The sequence below is a fragment of the Adelges cooleyi genome, unplaced genomic scaffold (genome assembly GCF_023614345.1).
Source record: "Adelges cooleyi isolate 19-005CV unplaced genomic scaffold, UGA_ACOO_1.1 ACOO_flye_CR_arks_rails_tigmint_CR_PRNA_9, whole genome shotgun sequence".
NCBI lineage: Eukaryota > Metazoa > Arthropoda > Insecta > Hemiptera > Adelgidae > Adelges > Adelges cooleyi.
The window spans coordinates 8479301-8500168 of NW_026096579.1; the positions used below are offsets into that span (position 1 = coordinate 8479301).

At 30.8% G+C, this 20868-nt stretch overlaps 2 protein-coding genes across 3 annotated transcripts in view; one reads left to right on the plus strand and one right to left on the minus strand.

The window, feature by feature from the left end:
- The window catches only part of LOC126847006 (cardioacceleratory peptide receptor), a 135835-nt gene extending 117471 nt beyond the window's left edge, over positions 1 to 18364 (plus strand). For both annotated transcript variants that reach the window (XM_050586934.1, XM_050586932.1), the window contains exons 7-14: positions 5654 to 5789; positions 9186 to 9289; positions 9797 to 9890; positions 9975 to 10070; positions 11657 to 11851; positions 12160 to 12255; positions 12375 to 12555; positions 16034 to 18364. In XM_050586934.1, coding sequence (XP_050442891.1) covers positions 5654 to 5789; positions 9186 to 9289; positions 9797 to 9890; positions 9975 to 10070; positions 11657 to 11851; positions 12160 to 12255; positions 12375 to 12555; positions 16034 to 16247 — 1116 coding nt within the window. In that variant the 3' untranslated portion in view covers positions 16248 to 18364. The remainder of the gene's footprint in view (positions 1 to 5653; positions 5790 to 9185; positions 9290 to 9796; positions 9891 to 9974; positions 10071 to 11656; positions 11852 to 12159; positions 12256 to 12374; positions 12556 to 16033) is intronic.
- A 55-nt stretch (positions 18365 to 18419) lies between these two features.
- Positions 18420 to 20660, minus strand: LOC126847007 (cytochrome c oxidase assembly protein COX20, mitochondrial). The gene is made up of 3 exons (XM_050586935.1): positions 20351 to 20660; positions 19733 to 19908; positions 18420 to 18651 (listed from the first exon to the last, which is right to left on the minus strand). Exons 1-3 carry the CDS (start codon positions 20381 to 20383, stop codon positions 18567 to 18569), a joined length of 294 nt encoding a protein of 97 aa, XP_050442892.1. The 5' UTR covers positions 20384 to 20660; the 3' UTR covers positions 18420 to 18566.
- Between the last annotated feature and the right edge of the window lie 208 nt (positions 20661 to 20868).

Below are 20868 nucleotides of genomic sequence, written 5' to 3' on the forward strand. Positions count from 1 at the left end.
ACATAAGAATAAAATTAAGTATGTTTACGGTATACGTATAGGTACTACATTTCTTGTTAGTAAACCCAAAATAGCTTTACAAAATCCACAATTAATTAGTTTATGGAATTTAAAATTACAATAAAAAATTTACAACAGGTTTTTTTTATACATGTTATAGACCTAGTTTGGATTCATCTTCTGTCTAATTTTCCACTGTTATATTTTCAAATTGCGCCAAAAAAATACAAAAAAAGTTTCAATCCTCACTAAACGTTGGGGGTTAATGAAATTTGGGTCTTAGGCATTTAGATTTACAAACAAAAAGTGTTATTTATTGTAAATTTCACCGGTATTTTTGCAATTGTTTTATTAAAAAAACAAAAATAATATCAACTGCGCTTTAAACTCTTCTAGTCCTATATTTGCACCTGGTAAAATTTCAAAAATAGAACTCAAAGTACTAAACTACTAAAAAAAAAAATTTACAACTATAGTAATAAAAAGTAGTTCCATACTTGTTAATTCTTGAACTAATTTTCCATATAAAGTAATTAAATTTTAACAGCAATAATATTAAACGGTTTTTTTTTAATTTAACGTATGTTTTTTTGTGAAATACTTATTTGTAAAATTTTCGAAAGCCACAAATGTATATGACATATTTCATAGTAAAATTCTTAGTAATTATATTATAAAGTAATAAATAAACAATTAAAATTGGCGTCAAGTCTAAAATATAAAACAAAAATCGTTTTCTCATTAAACCGTTTGCCTTTAATATAATTATGAATTTTACAGTAGCTCTAGTAGTTGGCGAATATTCAATGAATTAAAAACGGTAAAAATATTACAATGATTTAGTGTTGCGAATAAACTAAGTTTGATTTTCATTTAAAACGAACACAATTAAATTATAATAATAACAATGAGAACAATTTTATCGCGCGAACTCGTTTTCGACGTTTAAATGTGTTTTTTTTTTTTAATTGTTTTTAACTTTATTTCTATTTTGTGTGGGTTGATGAATTTTTTAATACAGGTATACGACTATAGTTAGTTTGGCCTCTTTGCTGAGTACAATTTACATTTTTGTCGAACACAATGGCAATGTAGAATTTGTATTTGATTAAAAACTAAAAGACAACTTACCTGAATTCGAAACGTCCCCTTTCTGAAACTAGTTATTTATATTTTGTCAAAGTAAAAGCACACATTAGATAAAACCAAAATGGTGCACTTCGTCATAATGTACTAACAACTGGAATTATTTTACTAAACATGTTTTACAGTAATATGTCATCAAATAATTAATTGAATAAATGCTCAATCGATGCTCAATTCCGAAACAATAATTTCTCATAAAGAATTTTTTCTACAAGTGGTTACTCTAAGTTGAGGAGGGTTTTGGTTTGTTTACATTTTTCAGCGATTGATTTCGGTATTTATTGTTTTATTACGGTACATAAAATACCTATTTTTTAAATTTAGGTGCGTTTTTAACTTAAATTTTTTCTTAATTAATACAAATAAACACACTTATATACGTCATACTTTAAAGATTAATACCTATTCTACGTAAATCATAAAATACTATATAAAATAATTGCTGTAGTGTTTTTCATCTTAATAGGTCTACGTGGCAGTGTATCTTTAAAGATAAGGTAAAATTGTCGACAGCATCATTGTAATTTGTAGCCAGACATTAACCATTGTTACAATTATTTATCTGTTGCTGCCGAAACTGATTTAACACGTTTTCCCGGTTAAGATAAGCAACAGTGTCGCCTGAAATGACAGAAAAAGTGTAATTATCCTTTCGTCCATTTCGTCCAGTTCTAAGTGTCTTTTCTGGTTACTCTGCGATAAAAGCTTGTAGCTAATAGCTATTACATGCACTTGTACCGTGTGTAGGATATTGATAAACCCTCAGCATTTGACTTTTGGAGAAAATTGTCCGTTTAATTTATTTTTAGACAGTGCGACCATTAATAATGATAATAACGATAACATAACCTAGCGTCAGCTACTGTAAACGTGTCGTTTACACTAATCGTCCGGTCCCCGGTGTCGACCGCAGACCGAAGTGTATTATTCGGGTTAAACCGTACTTTCCGGTCGATTAACGAAACTAAAAAAAGTAAAAAAATAGAGGGAAAAAAATCAGGATAAAACATCGGCGAGAGTGAATACAATATTTTGTTATGTTCGTTGTAAATTTCGAGAAATTGACAAAACGCAGTTGGCCAAGCGCGCGAGCATTTGCGACAAATTCATAAAAGTTTAACAAAAATCAATACCTTCTTCTGAAGTAGAAGTACACTTAAAGTCGGAAAATACTATACCACACAAAGAGAACATACCGGACTATCGGCTAGCCTATATAAAAGGTCCTCGAGGAATTAATTATCATTCCCGTTTAGGTACCCTCAGGGATATCGTTTAGATTCCCTGGATGAACGTAACATACAATTTTTGCCGGTTCGCAAACGGTCATACATATGGCCGGAACATAGATGAAAAATATATAGAGCTGTAACATCATGTGCATCAGCAACATTCAAGAAGGCGAGCGACGGTGTGACCACTTTAGACAAAAATACATACTTTTTTATAGATTGTTAAACACTGCTCAGTGTATCTAGTCCTTATCAACTATACAGATCAGTAGAAAAATTCGAATACTATATAGAGATATATAATAAAATAAACTAGATTGCTAAGTGTACATGCCGCCATACCATTATCCGGCATTTTTGTGGGAATTAGAACCTTATCACGTGTATATAGCTGTTATCACTGATTATAACAATTATAGGTTAAGCTGATAGCACAGAATCACATATATATATGTATTATATATATATTATTTTATACACACATAAATCCCACAAAATGGCCGACGTCGAATTCCATTCTTGTCATTAGTTAGCAATCTAGTTTATTCACAGATATTTATAATAAACTTTATTGCTAACTATTGACAAGGACGGAAGTTGACGTCTGCCATTTTTGTGGGATTTATGTGTGTATAAAACTATATATATATGTATATCTTTGTTATCAATTTAACTTATAATCGGTGATACCAGTTATAAACGTGTGATAAGGTTCTAATTCCCGCAAAGATGGCTTAATTATCTCTATTGGCGGGCATGTACACTTAGCAAATCTATATAGTTTATAATATGAAGAGCACAGGGGAAAAACGGTAGTAGTCACATTATACAAAATTTTTTTTCAAATAATTTTTTTTCAATTTATGCCAAGAATTTTTTTTATTTTTGTCAATAGATTGTTTAAATAAATACATTTATTATTAGAGTAGTATTTAATGTGATTTTTTTTTGTTCTTATGTAAGAGGTAGAGAAATTCACGAACTGTTTTTGCTACACTCTAAAATTTTCATAATGTGACAACTACCGTTTTTCCCCTGTGCCCTTCATATGTACCTGTGGGTTTATTGTAATATGTATCTGTGATTGCATATGACAATATTATAATGCGGCAATAATAGGAAACCGATAAGCCATAAGTATGTTTCGTGTCACATGGTTGTAGAGCAGTGAACCAAATTGAAAATATGTACTAGAGAAATGTGATTTCGCCAATCTGGTCACACTGCGGCTCGCCTTTTCGGTTACTTCATAATATTTTACTTTTTGCGATCTGACCTAATCCGAAATGACTTTGGTGGATGTTTTTCGTCAGTTGACTCTTTTTAGTTTACCATAAGCCCTATTGTTAATAAACAAACTCGATACCTACTATATTTTAAATGGCAGCTGTCGACGACGATAAAAAAAAAACGTACTTAAGCGCTAAAACGTGATCGGAAGTCGATTAATTCGTGGCGCGTACTCGCCGTCTTATTGCAAAACTCGATGGTATTGATTTTAATTATTTATCGCCCACGTTTTGAGATGTTCATTTATTTTATTAAACGGCCAGTGTGTCTTTTTTTGGCACGGGCCAATATTGACGAGTGCCACGTCCGGCCAAATGTACATAATTAATATTATAAAATAACTTTATTATAATATATTATATTGGCGTTGTTTTTGCCGATATTTCCGTTTAAAAGACTTCGTGCAGAAACAAAACAACGTCATCGACCTAATAGGCAAAAATCACAATATTGCTATTGGTTCTTTTATTGCCCTAGGTTTTTTATTCCGCATGAATAATTAATAACGATTATTGTTATTCATCCATTCATATTGGCATGTTAAAATGTCATAGATCGATTTATACATTACTAATTGAGATTTGTTTGAATTTAAATGAATTATTAATTAAACCCAGTGAGATATTGACTGGTTCATGATAAAAAAATCACCCTGTAGATATAGTTTTGTTTACATCCCGAAACCGTGTTGAACAGTATTTAGTTGGAATTAGATCCCAATTTAACAAAATTCATAATAAATACCTACCTGATTTTCGATGCTTTTAGATTTAGACTTATACATTGTTAAAATAGTTAGTTGTTAAATTCAAGCCCCGGTTACTTTTTTTTGTATTAGAGTAAGATATAGCAGGGGGTCGTAAACAATTATGAAGTACCTTAAAGGAAAAAGGCGAGTTGCAGTGTGACCAGATTGGCTAAATTACATTTCTCTAGTACACATTTGTTTAATACTACAACCATGTGATACAAAACGTATAACTTAACAATTATAATTGATAATAGTATGATAATTATCATACTATTTAATTTATCCATAATTTTGCCATTGATCTATGTATAGAATGTATTTATTTTTATTTAAAGTGGTCACACTATCGCTCGTCTTTTTCATTACTTCGTTACAGGATTACAAGGCATTATAATAATATGATGTCACAGCTGTATTTATTTTTACTCGTTAGTTTGTACTAGTGCCTGTGATTTTAAACGTGTAATTTAAATACACGTATACACGAACCCCGTGTAATTAACATACACGTGTATTTAAAAAAATTTATTTTGTCAACAATTTTAGTTTGAGTTAACGTAATGACACAATTATACTTGTGTTTGAGTTCGTATAATTAAATAGACGTGATATTAAGCGTAAAACTAAAATTAATAACAAAAATAATTTTTTTTGAATACACGTGTATGTTAATTACACGGGTTTCACGTGTAATAGGGACCTCTAGTTTGTACTATGTCTTTCTGTCATAGAGACAAAGGTCGAAGACAACCTAGCAACGGAGTTGGGTAAAAGTCACGTTGACCGTGTACGTGACGCGAAAACTGTAATTAGGCATTCGGATTAAAAAACGCACGAGGGATGGAAATAAAAACCATTAAAAAAAAAAAACCACTCGAGTCGAATATAATGCAATTTTTTTGTGTGTTTTCGTCGTGTTGAACGCGATAACAATATAAATACACATTATATGTGTGATATATCATAAGAATTTGTCTTGTCGCCTAGTTCTATCTTGGGGGGAAGGGAGGCCGTTTGTAGGGGATGCATACACATAAGACAATGCAGGACAAGAGTGTGTATCCTTTCTGGCAAAGGAGAGATAACCATTTGGACGGTCCAACGACCGTGTCCGTGAGGGGGATGAAGCGCTAATTCCCGGGATTTACTGTTATAATATACAGCCGTTATTCATTAGTGTATAATTCTATATTTTATTTCTTTTCACTTATTTCATTTTTATTTGTTTTTACAGACCGTACAGTTCACCGTCTTGTGGATACTGTTCTTGTCCATTGTGTTCGGCAACGGATCCGTTTTGGTGGCGTTGTCGTTCAACAAAGCCCGGAAGAACCGCATGAACTTCTTTATCATGCATCTGGCGCTGGCAGGCAAGTGCAAAACTATGTTTAAATTGTAACGTTAACATCGAAAAGCCGAAAATTTTCCTGAAAAAATTAGAGAATTTAAAAAAAAAAGAAACAGTACTTGTACATAGTTGTGTGTAATCCCATGTAAGGGATTTTTCCAGTCAGCAAAAATATATTTTTATTTAAAAAACTCGATAGAAAATATATTAATATTGTAATGATATTTTTTAATCATTTTCGGCAGGTTTAATCGTTTCAAGTATATTTTTTTCTAAATAATTTCATTGTTTAACTCAAGAATAATTTCCTGCCGAAAAGTAACTAACAAAGTTTCACAATATTCATAAAATATGTTGTAGTAAAAAATATACTTTTGCTGTCTAGCTTGTTAAAAAAGGTAGGATCATATGTTTACTTTAAATTACTACACTTTTTTTTTCTCGTCAAAGATAGTTATAATACTTCTGATGATACTATAATATCTCTTATCACTTTCCTTTAATCTCTTATCTATTATATCTTATCTTTTATCACTTATAACTAAATCTCTTATCTCTTATCACGTGAAAGTGTAACGTGAAAATAACGACATGCTATTTATTGATCCAGCCCAATAACATGTGCCCAATTCATGTTAATATATAATACAAATTTAAGAAAATGAAAACGTATAATAAATGAATACCCAAAAATGTCGGCGTAGACAGAAAAACCATAAACCAAACGTATGTGTTTTTGATAATTTCTTTTTTATTAAATAAATGCACGTTGCCCGACTACACGGTTTTACTGTGAAAATACAAATTAATTACAAATAGTTATTAATGGTCGGACTTTGCTACAGAATATTCATCGAAATTCGATCAAAACAATTTTAGGTAAGTATTCGGTTTGAACAATTTATTTACTTTGCGTCGCTGTTGTAATCTATTTTAATACCCCTTGAAATTATTAAATAATAATGCAGACAGGTATACAGTCAATAGGTACTCGTTGAACGTTTCCCATAATTACACCGTATCAAGTCGGGTTGTAGTGTAATTACTTTTTGAAAGCGGGTGTTTACTTTGAGCGTTTAAGATGAATACATTATAACATCTTTGCACTAATCGCTCAATTCAATTTACAGGTCAAATGAAACACGCCGTAGAGGTAATCGATAAACTGTCATAACCGATGGTTAAAAAATCAATAAATAATATGTCAGTAAATTAAAAAAAAACACATTTATCCGTTTAAATACAAACCACATGATTTTAACGCCAGTTTCTTATTATGAACACTAAAAACATACACACATAAATTATGAAAAGAATTTAAAAAAACACATAATAATTATTTTCTAAGAATTATTATATAACCGTTATAATTAATATTATAATAGTAAAATGTGTTTGATTAATTTAACGATTTGAAAATAATTCAATTACTATTTAACGTTACTTGAGAATTTTTCTTAAAACAAACAGCCGACGACGAGGCTCTAAGTGACTGTAACTTTAATATGAATGTGTTACTATTTCCAAGGCGACATTGGAAAAATTTCCATTTAAATTCAAAACGCAGTTTTTAACTTTAACCTTCATCGGGTTACACGAAAAAATCTAGTTATTTTCTCCACTCCACAGAAAAACATTGAATCATGGATATGTTAACTCTTATCACTTCTCTCTTATAATTTATCTTTTATCACTTTTAACTAATAACTTATCTCTTATCACGTGAAAGTGTAACATGAAATATTGGCGATCTCGGAAAAAATTCCATTTCCTTGCAATATAATAATATAATACAACAAAACAATATCAGTATAATAATTTAAAAACGTGCATAGGTGCACTTCATTATGTTGAAACTACCATGGCCAGGCTAGTCTCGACTTTATTAGGTGTATTATTACTTAAGTCATTTGAAAATCTATACCACGCTAGTTTTACTATAATATTGTCTGAAATATTATGTAAAAACTTTACCTGAAAATTATACACAACAAATTTCGTATCGTTTTCCCATTACTATTATTGTCCGGGTTCAGACACGTTTAAAAATATTATGTGAGGTAAGAAAATATGTGCAACAATAGCCTGAAAGAAATACTTTTTTTAAACAACTTAAAGTAAATTGCTTTACCCCGGGTTTATATTAAAGTAATAAATGCTTGTCACACTCGCTTTAAAAATGAAAGTTGCTTATTTCCGGACAGTGTTGTTTTCTTACCAAACTACTCGACAAAATTAATAAAAAATCCACAGAGTAAGGTTTTTTCGGAGAAAAAATCCTTTATAAGTAGTTCTCATACGATATGGTTTTGTTTTGGTCTTACGTGAAAAATAAACACTTTAAAACAAATTACACGCCAAACAAAAAAACTAAGCCTAAGTAATTGAACGTTCCATTTTGTTAAAATACGCAATAATAATGATTATAACACTTTTTTGACCTCAACAACTAAAATTGTTTTAAAATACTTGTTTTCATTTTTTTCCAACGCCTCATATTTTTACAATTATTATAGTATTATTATTTCATATTGTTTTATGAAATATTTTTTTTAACAATTTTTCGTTGATTTCCGAATCACTTGAGCCAAAAGAACACATTGTAAGTTTAATTTATTAAATGGCTCTGCTGTGTAAAATTTGATAAAAATCACATTTACCTTTCGGACAATGACCACTTCATCATTGTATTATTTGTGGCAGTTTATTGTTTCCTCTGTAGCTCATACAGTTGAAACTAACGAATAATATTGGGTTAGGAATTAATGTAACAAGCCCATTGGTAACAGTGTTTCCCAAATCAAGGTATCAAACTGTCTACACTGAATATTGATATTTTATATAGGCTTATCAAGTATAAAATATTAGGATCATACGTATTACGCGTACGGTATATTGTATCACAATGTATGGCTACACTGATGTTGTGGGGGGGGGGAGTGAGCCCTTTAAGAGACCTGGCCTTCAGGTATTATCATTTATAATATAACTCGTCCAGTTGATCTTGACACTTCGTGACGTCACGCGTCTGAACAGATCAAGGGTTCAAAATAATCGTCAGAAGTCAGTGTTACCAACCAGTATTAGGGAATATGAAACCACGATCCACTGTTTAGTGATACTGACTAACATTTGGTCGTTGTCACGAGTTAAAATCAAATACCAATAATATGTGTTTTAATTTTTATTTATGAAAACCGTGTTACTCAATAGTTAATACAAACTCTACAAGAAATACGTTGGCAACACCTCTTCATTTATACTACTTTGCTGACCCCTACAACTTTTAAACCGTAACGGTCGCCAGGTGTCAGGATAAACTGGATGCGCTATATTTGCTATAATGTGTAATAATCTAATGATAAATTATCGACTGTTGTTATAATGCCATGATGTGTGTGTGTATCTGAACAAATAGATCTGTTGGTCGGACTGGTCAACGTGATGATCGACATGATATGGAGAACGACCGTGACCTGGACAGCCGGACCTATCGCGTGCAAAGTCGTCAAGTATTTACAGGTTTGAATAATAATATGAATGTATATTATAGACACGATAATAATTATTATCCGGGTTTAATACCGATCGGCCAATGACGATTAACATAAATAATACCTACCCGTGTAAATGTTATGCATCTTTCCAGTAAACGTCGTCCGTAGTGTGTTTGTGTAGCACGAGGTAAATATGTACCACACTGTCTCCCGCGTTTCCTATTATCTCCTTGTTCGCACAAAACCGAATACACTTCGGACTTTAAGCTTGTAACAAATAAAATCGAATCATTTTGAATCATTAATGTGTACTTACTACCATGGTCCCACAAATATTAATCTAATCATAAACATATTGTACCCGCTAGTAAAATAAATAACATTACGAATCTTTAAATTTTATCTTTCAATGATCAACATAAAAATATGTCAAACGACGACCATTTTAGTTTTTATGATGCCGTTCGAGCCATTTATACACTTTACTACTCTATTTAATTGCTTATAATATTTTGTTGTGTACTACTTTTAGGTGGTCGTCACGTATTCGTCAACATATGTGTTGGTCGCATTAAGCATTGATCGGTACGACGCCATCACTCATCCCATGAACTTTTCCAGTAGCTGTGAGTTAATAAACCGTGAAAAATAAAGAAATACATATTTTTTTAAACTTAAACATCGGTTACACTTGTCATTTTTTTTTGCAGGGCGCCGGGCTAGAGTATTGATTGGCTGTGCGTGGATTTTGAGTTTTTTGTTCGCCGTCCCCAGCGTGTTCATTAACGAAGAAATGATAATTCAAGGTATACTTCAAAGCCAAAGTTAAACAATTAATCTCAGATGAGCTAATTTCAGAAAAAGCGTTTGCTGCATTTTTTTTAGGAGGGGGGGTAAAAAAATACAAATTTAAATTTAAATTATTTTAGCTGATAAGAGATAACTATGATAATAACGGTACTATTGATAAGGAAGGACAGTACGATAAGACTGTATTGATATGGATGATAATATGAAAACTTTAGACAATGAATAGTTGAAAGTTGACGCAGTTAACAAAATATTGACCTAATATTGTACAAAAAAGATGTCACGGAAATCTAATGTTTAAGATATTATACACGAGGGGAACTCAAGATATATATCACTAGTAAAAAATAAAGCAATTTGCAATCATAAATGTAATCGTAATTGCGATTAAATTATTAATGTTGATTAATGATACCATTAATTTAACATTACAATTACTAATTGCGATGGGTAATCGTAATCATTCATCGTTAACGAGATTAAAATACGCCCAACACTGCTAGTAACGTGTAATGAAATTTAGAAGTAATATTGGTCCTTCGTACCGGATTAACTTGAAAGAAGCCCGACCATAAAATATTGGATACCTTTCATAAATTCAAATTTTATTAACTAAAAGCCAAGGCTTACAGATTTCGGAGGCGTGTCGTTTTTAAATTAATACTTAGTAGAAAAAAAATTTTATTTTTTAAATTTTTTTAATCAAAACTAAATGTCAGTAGCTACCCGGTTGATTGAACGGTAGGCGAGTCCTTTACATTTGGCCATGTGTAATTTGTGAGCTCTGCGTGAACAAACAGCAAAAGTTTAACCGTCATTTAATGACGGTAAATATTCAAGAGAATCGTTTAAAGGACCTTTTGTCGTCGAAATTAGTTTCCCGGCAATATCGAGTATGGTTCAATTCGCCAAATGTCACAGTATACCGGTAATAACTCTCTGGAAACGGGAAATGACAATGCGGTAACAAATCACAAACGTCAAAGTGTCATTTGCGGAATATCATAATATCTGCCATATTGTGTCTGGGATAAAATAATATACCAATTATATATGAGTAGATATCTTTATCCTGTAGAAGGGTTAAGTGATAATTGTCACACGCACGAGGCCAAAAGGGGACGACGTTGAAAAATGCACAAGTCCTCAGAATGTGGACCTGGAGAAGATTACTTTGTATTAGTTGGACTGTAAGGAAGATCAATGCAGAAATTCTCCAAAAAGTAGAGGAGAAAATAGTATTGCTATCCATCAATAGATCAAGAAGCGGAAAACTTATGGATTACTAAATAAGACATAACCAACACAATGGAAGGACGAATCAATGGACGCAAAGAAAGAGGAAGACATTCATAGGAGAGATGATTGAAATGGCTCGATGTAACGGGTATCACACATGAAGACTCTGGCATTAAAGAGAGAAGAGTGGAAGTATATTTTTTCGCTAAGACAAGGCTTAGCCTTAAAAAAAAAAAAGAAGAATCAAAACAGTACACATAAAAATATATTTATACCAATTTTTTTTTTTTTTCAAAATTTGTATATAATATATTAATAGCCACTTTGCTTGTTTTCCAAATAGGCCGTACTCAGTGTTGGATTGAGCTGGCGCCGTGGCAATGGAAATTCTACATAAGTGTGGTGGCTACTACGGTTTTCGTCGTGCCGGCAATCGTCATCAGCGGCTGCTACGCCATTATCGTCTACACAATCTGGTCAAAGAGCAAACTATTGTCGCCATCCAAGAACAACACCACACTGCAACGTGGAACCAAAAGTATTGGCAGACATGAGTTTTGACATGAATATAACATGATGTCTTATGGTTCGCCTCTTATCAGCTGTTTGGCTCATCAATAATCTCTTATCAGTAATGCCGGTAAGAAGAAATCAGTAATCTCCGGATGACTGATAAGAGATTGTTGACAAGCTAATCAGCTGATAAGAGGGGGATGAAATTCTGAAGCGGCCGTAAGACATAATATTGTTCGTGTTTAGATTTCTTTCCTTCGAGGAAAAGACGCGGACATTGTTAGGGTTCTAATGCTGTTATGTTATTGTGTATTTGTTTTTGTTTGCCAACAGAACCGGAAGAGCACGACATAAGACGGTCCAGTTCCCGGGGAATAATACCAAAGGCCAAAATCAAAACCGTCAAAATGACATTCGTTATCGTTTTCGGTCGGTACCAAACGACTACTACTTCATTTTTTTTTTTACTATTGTCTCTATTGCCAAGTCGTTTGGTCGACGGTCAAATATGCCGAATTACCATGGTCGTTTCTCTTTTGCTGTTGTAGTTTTCATTCTTTGCTGGAGCCCGTACATAGTGTTCGACCTGCTCCAAGTTTACGGATACATACCAAAGACCCAGTCGAACGTGGCGCTGGCCACATTCATACAGAGTTTGGCACCGCTAAATTCTGCCGCAAACCCCATCATTTACTGCCTGTTCTCCACTCACATCTGCAGATCTCTCAGGTAAATCCAAAAAAAAAAAAAATCTAAACGGTTAATAAAAAACCGTACATCCTTTCTGCACTGCTAATTTGATGGCGATCCAGTGGCACAAATCGATATAGCTTAATAGTAAAAAAAATATTTACTTGCAGTTATAAATTCCGAGGTGAGTTGAATCCTCGAGATTTATCATATTGTTTTTAGTACTTGATACACACACTTGAAGAATACTACAATTCTTACTTAAATACTTGAAATTTCAAAATACACATTGAAATATTGAAGTTTTGTCAATGAAATATATTTTTTTCCTGGCATTTACACACTTTATAGGCAATGAAATCAATTAACTGGTAACTTTTCAACTAGTTCCTATGGTTTTGCTTATAAGGCTCAATGACTTAAAGATAACTCCGCATGTATCAAAATGTTTCACTGGAGGAAATATAAAAATACTTGGTCGTACAAGATTTCAATTTTCTTGAAAAGGTGTGGGTTTTTTTTGTGGTGCTTGCTGCGTTGTATTTATATTCAAATATAAATGAAAACCTTGAAAAAAACCAGGCATTTGTTTTAGTTTTGACACATTGACATATTATTAGATATATCATAATAAAAAGGTTCTCGACTCAAGGTCAAGGTCTTGTTTGGCAGACGTTCTATTGTGGAAATAAAACAAACAAAAGGAATATTTTACATAGTTTATATTAGTTTTTTTAAAGTATAGTTAATAAAACAAAACTATACTTTGGCGGTTGTTACCGCAAAACTCAAAACAATCATCCGCTGCTCTGTGGGGCGTATGTAGTATAAAATATGCATAGATTCATTTCGGACGTTCATTCAAGCAGCAGATATAGGAAAAATATTGAAATTTCAATCAACATCATATTTTATGCACATTGTATGATATACGAGCCGTATCCGTTTGTTTTCCCGGGAAAACTTATAAAATACAATGTAAACTGAATTTTAGGATAATATTTTTGTCGTTAGGCAGATCAACAATGGCCGCGAGCACGTGTTGGTTAATTGAACAGACCTAAAAAAAAATAATAAAAAAAAACTCTGTTGAGTGGTTTTTTTTAATTTTAATATAGTTTAAAACACAATTCAGGCGAACAGACTAATAAAAAAACATCAAAGTTAATATACCGGACATACCGGAAGTTAAAAACACCCCATTTCAAACGGTTTATTATTATTTTTTTTTTTCCAATAACAATATATCATATTTACAGTAAATAATGACAATATAGCTAATAGATTTTTAAAACACTTAAAACGTCACTGCAACAGGCTAGGTTACCAAAATAAAGTACAATTAAAAAAATATACATTGGTAAGTACTCATAAAAATCACTTTCAATGCAAATTTTGTAATAGCAGTAAAAAATTGTTCATAGTAACATAAAACATTTGTACATACATAAAAAACATGAGTGTGTTTTTTAGAGAATTTTAAGAAGGTCGAAAAATTCTAAGTATAAACTTGGAAATATTAATTCTTTAGTGTAATTGGTAAAAAATCTTCTCAGTTTTAACTAACCTTTTTTTTTTTTTTTTGTGGGGGAAGGTACTTATTGTAATATACTAAATATCTCACAATAATATCAATATAATATCAACATGATTTTGAAACAAAGAACCAAAATATAACTGGTTTTTTCCGCCAAAGCTGGCCTCAGAATTTTCATTGTTTTTTTTTTTTTGGAAATAAAATCTGAAACTAGGTAGGTCTGAATCCAATAATGAAATCATAACAATAAATATCGTTTTAATAATCAATTCCAATCTTTTTGGTATTTTTAAAATAAAGCTTGTTCGTAAATTTTAAATATCTAGACTTGCTAGTCAAAATCCGATCTAAAAAATGTCTTTTGGTTCTTATTCCAAAAAAATGTCAAATTTGTCTGTACTATGTAATATTTTCTAGTTTATTAATATAATGAGTTAGATAATATTTTATCAAAAAAACAATTAATAACAAACTATAAAAAAACAAAACCAATATGAATACAATTTACAAAGGCCTACTTAGGATTAGGTACAACGGACCCGAATGTCCACTTTAAACGCCATTAAAACAATACTACATATTTGATTATTTTTATTTTTCTATTCATTTTTTACTTAAAAAAATAGACAATCTGTTTAAATCAAAATATTTCATACCGACATCACCGTTTTTACTCCTTTTAATCCTACATATTAAAATGAAATAAATTTCAAAAGTAATATATTATGCTTTTTTTCTCTCAGAATCTCTGTTTTTTTTTTCAATCCCCAAATAAACTGACAGTTGACATATTACAAACGCTACCGTATTCCAAGTGCACCGGTTGCCTAAATACGGATGTTGGAATAATAATAATAAAATATGTACACAACAGCAATGGACGAAAAAAATATTGTTTTGTACATAATATTATACGCTATTAATTATATATTGTATTTTGAACATAAAAAGTGATGAAAAATTAGTAAAAAAAAGGCGTGGTGCTAGTCATCGAAATTAAATAGACCCGACAAAATAATACATGACAGCTTATATTTTTCACAATACTAATTAGTGAAAATTCAATAGCCTAATTGGTAGGATAGATAATCGTTCAACGGTGGCACGAGATGAGCTAGTAAAAGTAGCTACTAAATTTTTAGTTAGGTTAAGTTAAGTAAAACAATAATGACTTAAAAAAAAATATATTCCCCGTTATTCAGTGCAAAAAGCTCACCTTAAAAGAGGGGCACATAATTTTCAGTCCCTTTCGGCCCTGAACTCAAAATATTTATTTTCTCTTATCACTTATTTCTTACCTCTAGTATCTAATAATTTATCTATTATCACTAATACCTTATCATTTATTTCTTATCTATTTCCCTAATTATTTATCACCTATCTCTTATCTTTTATCTCTAATCTCTCATCGTCGTTTATCTCTTATCAATAACCATTTATTTCTTATCTCTGGTCTCCAATAATTTGTCTGAGGTTTGTATTTTGTTATAACATGTTAAAAACACAAGTTCGAAATTAAAATTAGATTAAATAGGTAAAGTTAGGTTACATATTTTATGTTAGGCCTAACTTGAATTTACCATCTCATCCCGGAGTGACAGGTCCCCGTTATCCGGGAACAAGCCTCTAGTCACCGTCTCCAATGTAGCGGCTTCCATCTGGCCCTCGTACATTTCGCGCGCAGGCCAGCGATCTCTTCCGCGTCCACCAGTGGACGGGTGGTTTAGCGCCCGGGGGTCCTCTTTCTGGCCGGGAGAGCAGAGTTACAGGCGATTGTGGCCCTTCTCTCAAACCCGGCCGCCCACCACTCGGACCGCTCCGCTGGGTCAACGGGAGGCTCTTCCAATGACCAACCTAACCTTACCTTTCTAAAGATCTTCCTGTATGAATATATATCAACCATACTATAAGACGTGATCCAACGTTTTTAATTCCAGGTGAAAACTAACGACGTTTTTTTGTTCTTCCTTTTTTTCCCAGGCAAGTGCCTCCGTTCAAGTGGTTGCTGTGCTGCCGGAACGGCACCCAAGAACAACTTAGCTACACGGAAACGTTGACCTCGTCCAACCGGCCAGTGAACACGTCCCTTCTGCGCAACGCTACCGTTCACGTCCACTCGGTGGTCAGAGCTCCCATGCTGAACCGGATGGGCATTTCGACGGAAAAGAACAGCTACGCCGATTCACTGCTCTAAGATAACCACAGCAACGACGACGGCCCTCTAAAAATAATCGCATGCCAGTGTTGCCAACTGGGACTAGGGTCAAATTTCCCTGATCTTTATTAAAAAAGTCCCCAGATACGATACGATATCCCTAAATACGTACACCCATATATTTTTGTAGGTTTTGTGCTACTTAAGTTAAGCTATTGTCCAATCATTATCTTAAAATTTTAATAGCCAATGAAATAAATGTGGTTATATTATATGTACTACTCCGTTTGCCGGGGTCCTAATGATAACAGTTAACAATGATTAACATTAATTAGATTTTACAAAAAAAATCCCTATACAATATTGTAATTCCCTAAATATGGGGATAAATCTCTATAGTTGGCAACACTGTGACGCATGCATTTGTGCGCTGAAATGGCCAACAATGTCTCCGCGCAGTACCGTTCTCTCGTGAGACAGAAAATAATGTATGATAATTTAGGTGGCTTCTAGTAATCAAAATGTGGCTTTTATTTCTCTAGATAATAATTCAATACAAAAGTAGAACAAAGTCAAAAATCTACAATATTGAAAACGCATAATTAAATACATTTATAATAATGATATCTAAAATACTTAATCGACTTTTTAAAATTTTTATTGTTCATCCGATAACATTAATTTATGTTATACTATAATTCCCTGTTTTTCAATAAAGCAAAAAAAAAATTATAATATTCCTATTTTCTATTGTCATAGTTTTATTTCTGTTTTTGTAAGAACAAAATTTAAATAATGCCAAACAAATTTTTAATATAGATTTCCATTCGAATTTTTACAAACATGCGAATGAAATTAACTTCCGGGTCCTGGGACTTATCAATAATACCATCAAATACTACCTATTCATTTTTGATATAAATGTATATATTTAGGTGTATAATATATCTTCAGGTGAAAAGATATTTCTCTATTTGTTAGAAAATCTAGTTTTAGTTTTTACAGCTGATGTCATGTACGTGGAAAATAACCAGAAGAAAAAGAGGAATAATTTTTTCTACAACTAAAAAAGAATCAATTTAACGTGGCGTTATATTATATTAATCTATATTTAAAAATTCTATATTTTTAAATGTCAACTGTTTAAAATTCAATATTTATAACGCAAAAAAAATTAATAACTAAAAGAAAAACAGAAATTTAAATGACCTAAAAAAAATTGAGAAATATTTTTTTACCTGAAGTCATACTGCTGTCACTAGTGGAATAGGAAAAAGGACATTATTTTAGGTCCACTATAATATATTTGTGTGTATAATATATATATACATGTTTTGTATAAATATTAGTTATTAAGTATTATTATTATTATTACCTATTATATTAATTAGAACATACATTTAGCTATATTCTATGACTGACTTGAGCCCTTTTACTTTATAATTATTATAATAGTTATTTCTGTACAAACTTACTGTACTTATTCCTTATATTATATTGTATCGTCTCGATTCCTATAACTCGTACTTATGTGCTACTCATTACGTCATATTACATGTACATATACTATTATATTATAATATATATATACATATAGAAAATTGAAAAAATGTGTTAAAACCATAACGTTATATTAGATTAGGTATTATCGTAACGCTATTATAAGATAAAACCGAATATCTTAGCTTATTCAAATTGGTAGCATAACATATTAAAATAGATGGTTTTTTAATTATATTATAACTACGAGTGCCAAACGATAACGATACCTATTTACATCTGTTTATTTATGTAATACATTGTTTATTCTGTGTGTTGTATTATACCGTTGAGTATATATACTCAATGATTATACTTTGGAAATTTGTGCTTAAATTACAAAACTCATAGAACAAAATATAAATTTAAGTATTGTACAAGGTGCGTTGTTAAAAATGCCTCCGATATCAATTTTTTTTTTAACGCTACAACAATGATTTAGTGCAAAATTGAATGTCGCAAAAACATTATTTACAAAGTATTGTCAAATCTAGATTTAATTATTGGAAATAAAAAAATGGTTTAAAATATATCATGTGAAAGTGTTACAGTTGTAATATTGTACTTAAAATAAAATATTTTAGAAACTACGTACAAAAATATATCGTTTTATATCGTAAAATATATGTAAACAACATTCGTGTCTATGTCGAAATAAAAAATATACGAAAATTAATTTTCAAGCAATTCAAAGTTTTTAATGCACAATACACTAACAACAATATAATGAAATATAACAACAAAACCCGTATAAAAAAAATATACGTATTATATTTTTCTACATACTAATTTACACAAAACGATGACGTTATTTTGTTCTCAGCTACTCGTCTTCTCTTGAATTACTTTCTTGAGTTCGTCCATGGTTTTTTCTGTTTGGGAATAGTTGTATCTACAAAATGTCCTAAAAAAAATTAAAATCACATTATTATGTTATACATATTTGTCTTAACGCTTTTGTTTTCAAAAATAATAGAGTCAACATTTAACCTTTCATATTAAACCTTTGAAGATATTTTAATAAAGTATTTAAATAAAAAATACCACTAAAAGGCAATTTTTAAATAACAAAGAATTATTTCAGTTACAAATGTCCTCTTTTAATGCGTCAAAAAACTTTTTAGTTACAAATTTTAATAATAAATATTAAATTTTAAATAATTTATCACTCAACTTTAAAAATAAATATTTTTTTTTTACATACATCATTTTTGTCTTTTTTAAAACATATATTTATTAGATTTATTATTTTTAATTTAAATACACATAATTTATTTTCTATAAATATTTCCATTTTACGCGATAAATTATTTTAGTTAGTTAATTGAGATTTTATATTTAAATAATTTGTTAATTGAAAGAGTTATTTAGGCACTAAATACATGTTTGCCGTTTCATAGATTTCCAAAATAAATAATCCAAAAGTTTTATGTTGTGTAACTTATGGCAACCACATTAACAATGTACTCAACATTTTAAATTTATTTTCGTAAAAAGTCATTTGCGGGTTGTTAATAAGATATCGGCTATTTTGAAATTCAATGTATACAATAACAATTTTTTCCTAATACTTCAAAATTGTAACGCCATTCTTCGGTCACTATAAACAAAAAACGTCGTTGTGATAATTTCTGAGCAGTTACCAACTAAATATGTTGAGTAATTTTTTCAATAAAAAAAACAGGTAAGCAAATAACATAGTATTGCAATTTTATGGTCAAAAACTAAAGCGAGAACTATCGATCGATAAATAATAAACGCCAAAAAGCATTTTATTGAAGCATTTAACTAAATATTGTCCTTCGATGGCATCGTGCAATGATGTAGTGAGTACATTTTTTTGAGAACTTCAGACCAATTGTTAATATTATGGTCCAGTAAAAAAAAATGTACCTTCGACACCTGTACAGCTCTATTCTGTCAATATAGCTGTTAATAATATCCTATATTATAATATAGAATTATTGTTATGTAAAAATTTTTACCAATATGAACTGGCTATGACGCAAAACGAGCCGACGCCAAAATGCATGGACCTTTGTGTTCGACTCGTAAACATAAAGTGACCCAGTCCAGCAACGAATCCACCAACAATGCTGTACAAATAACTATTTCGAAAACAAGGAATTTTCGAAACGTCTTTTCCCAAAAACATGTAGGCCTGAAAAAAACCAACAAAATGTAGTCATTTAAAAAAAACATTAAAAATTTTATAATATTATGTGCTTTTTATATCTATTTCAAATATACAATAATTGAAAACCTACAAATTTCACTAGTTTTTAAGATATAGCTATTTAAAATTTGCCCTTTATGGTTGCACTGTTTTAAGTATTAAACTTGACAATTCCACACAAAACACACTCCCTTTTCATGGTGTTGTTTAATTTTTCAAACATTTGCCGATAAGATTTAGTTTCAGAAATGCGTAATAAAAATTGTATTTATTATGAACAAATTGTGTTCAATTAAGATATTATTATAACGGTCAAACGGGGTTAATGCAATTTTCCTAATGAGCGAATAATACAGTAAATAAAAGCAAAATGTTGATTTTAACTAAACAGCTTGACTTCATTTCAGCTATTTTGAAACAAACGTACTTTATGGTCGTCGTCACTTGAAATCGAAGCCATGATAAAAAAAACCAAATTAAAATTAAGTGTCTAATAAAAAATACAATTAAAATTATACGGAATTCTTCTAACAAAAAAAATTGGAAAATTCAAACACAAATTCTATTAACTTAGAATGCGAATTAAATTTGATCAGTTTAATAACTGAAAACTTCTGTAATGTCAATATAATATAAGGTATACAACAATTAAGACTTAATATTAAGTAAGTATTTCTTTTTATTCCTGAATACAATTTAAATTTTATAGTGAAAACCAAAATATGAGTTTCGAGTTCCAGTCGGTAATCAACACTCCCACAAAATGATAACACAGTTCATTGACAAGTGATTACACGGTCAAGTAGGTAACCAGGTTTGAACCGTGGTTATGGTAGTATCGAAAATTGAGTAAACAATAAACATTTTGAATTATTAAATTTTTGTTTTATAAGCGATAATGTTTTTTATTCCAACATTGAACGGTAAAACTTAAAAGTAGCTTTA

What these genes read in the sequence shown, in the direction of transcription:
- LOC126847007 (XM_050586935.1), bottom strand. Translation starts at nt 20,383, where the DNA reads ATGGCTTCGATTTCAAGTGACGACGACCATAAA. An exon ending in CAAGTGACGACGACCATAAA is followed by an intron (nt 19,909 to 20,350) that starts GTACGTTTGTTT and finishes GGTTTTTTTCAG; the next exon opens with GCCTACATGTTTTTGGGAAA. An exon ending in GTCATAGCCAGTTCATATTG is followed by an intron (nt 18,652 to 19,732) that starts GTAAAAATTTTT and finishes AATTTTTTTTAG; the next exon opens with GACATTTTGTAGATACAACT.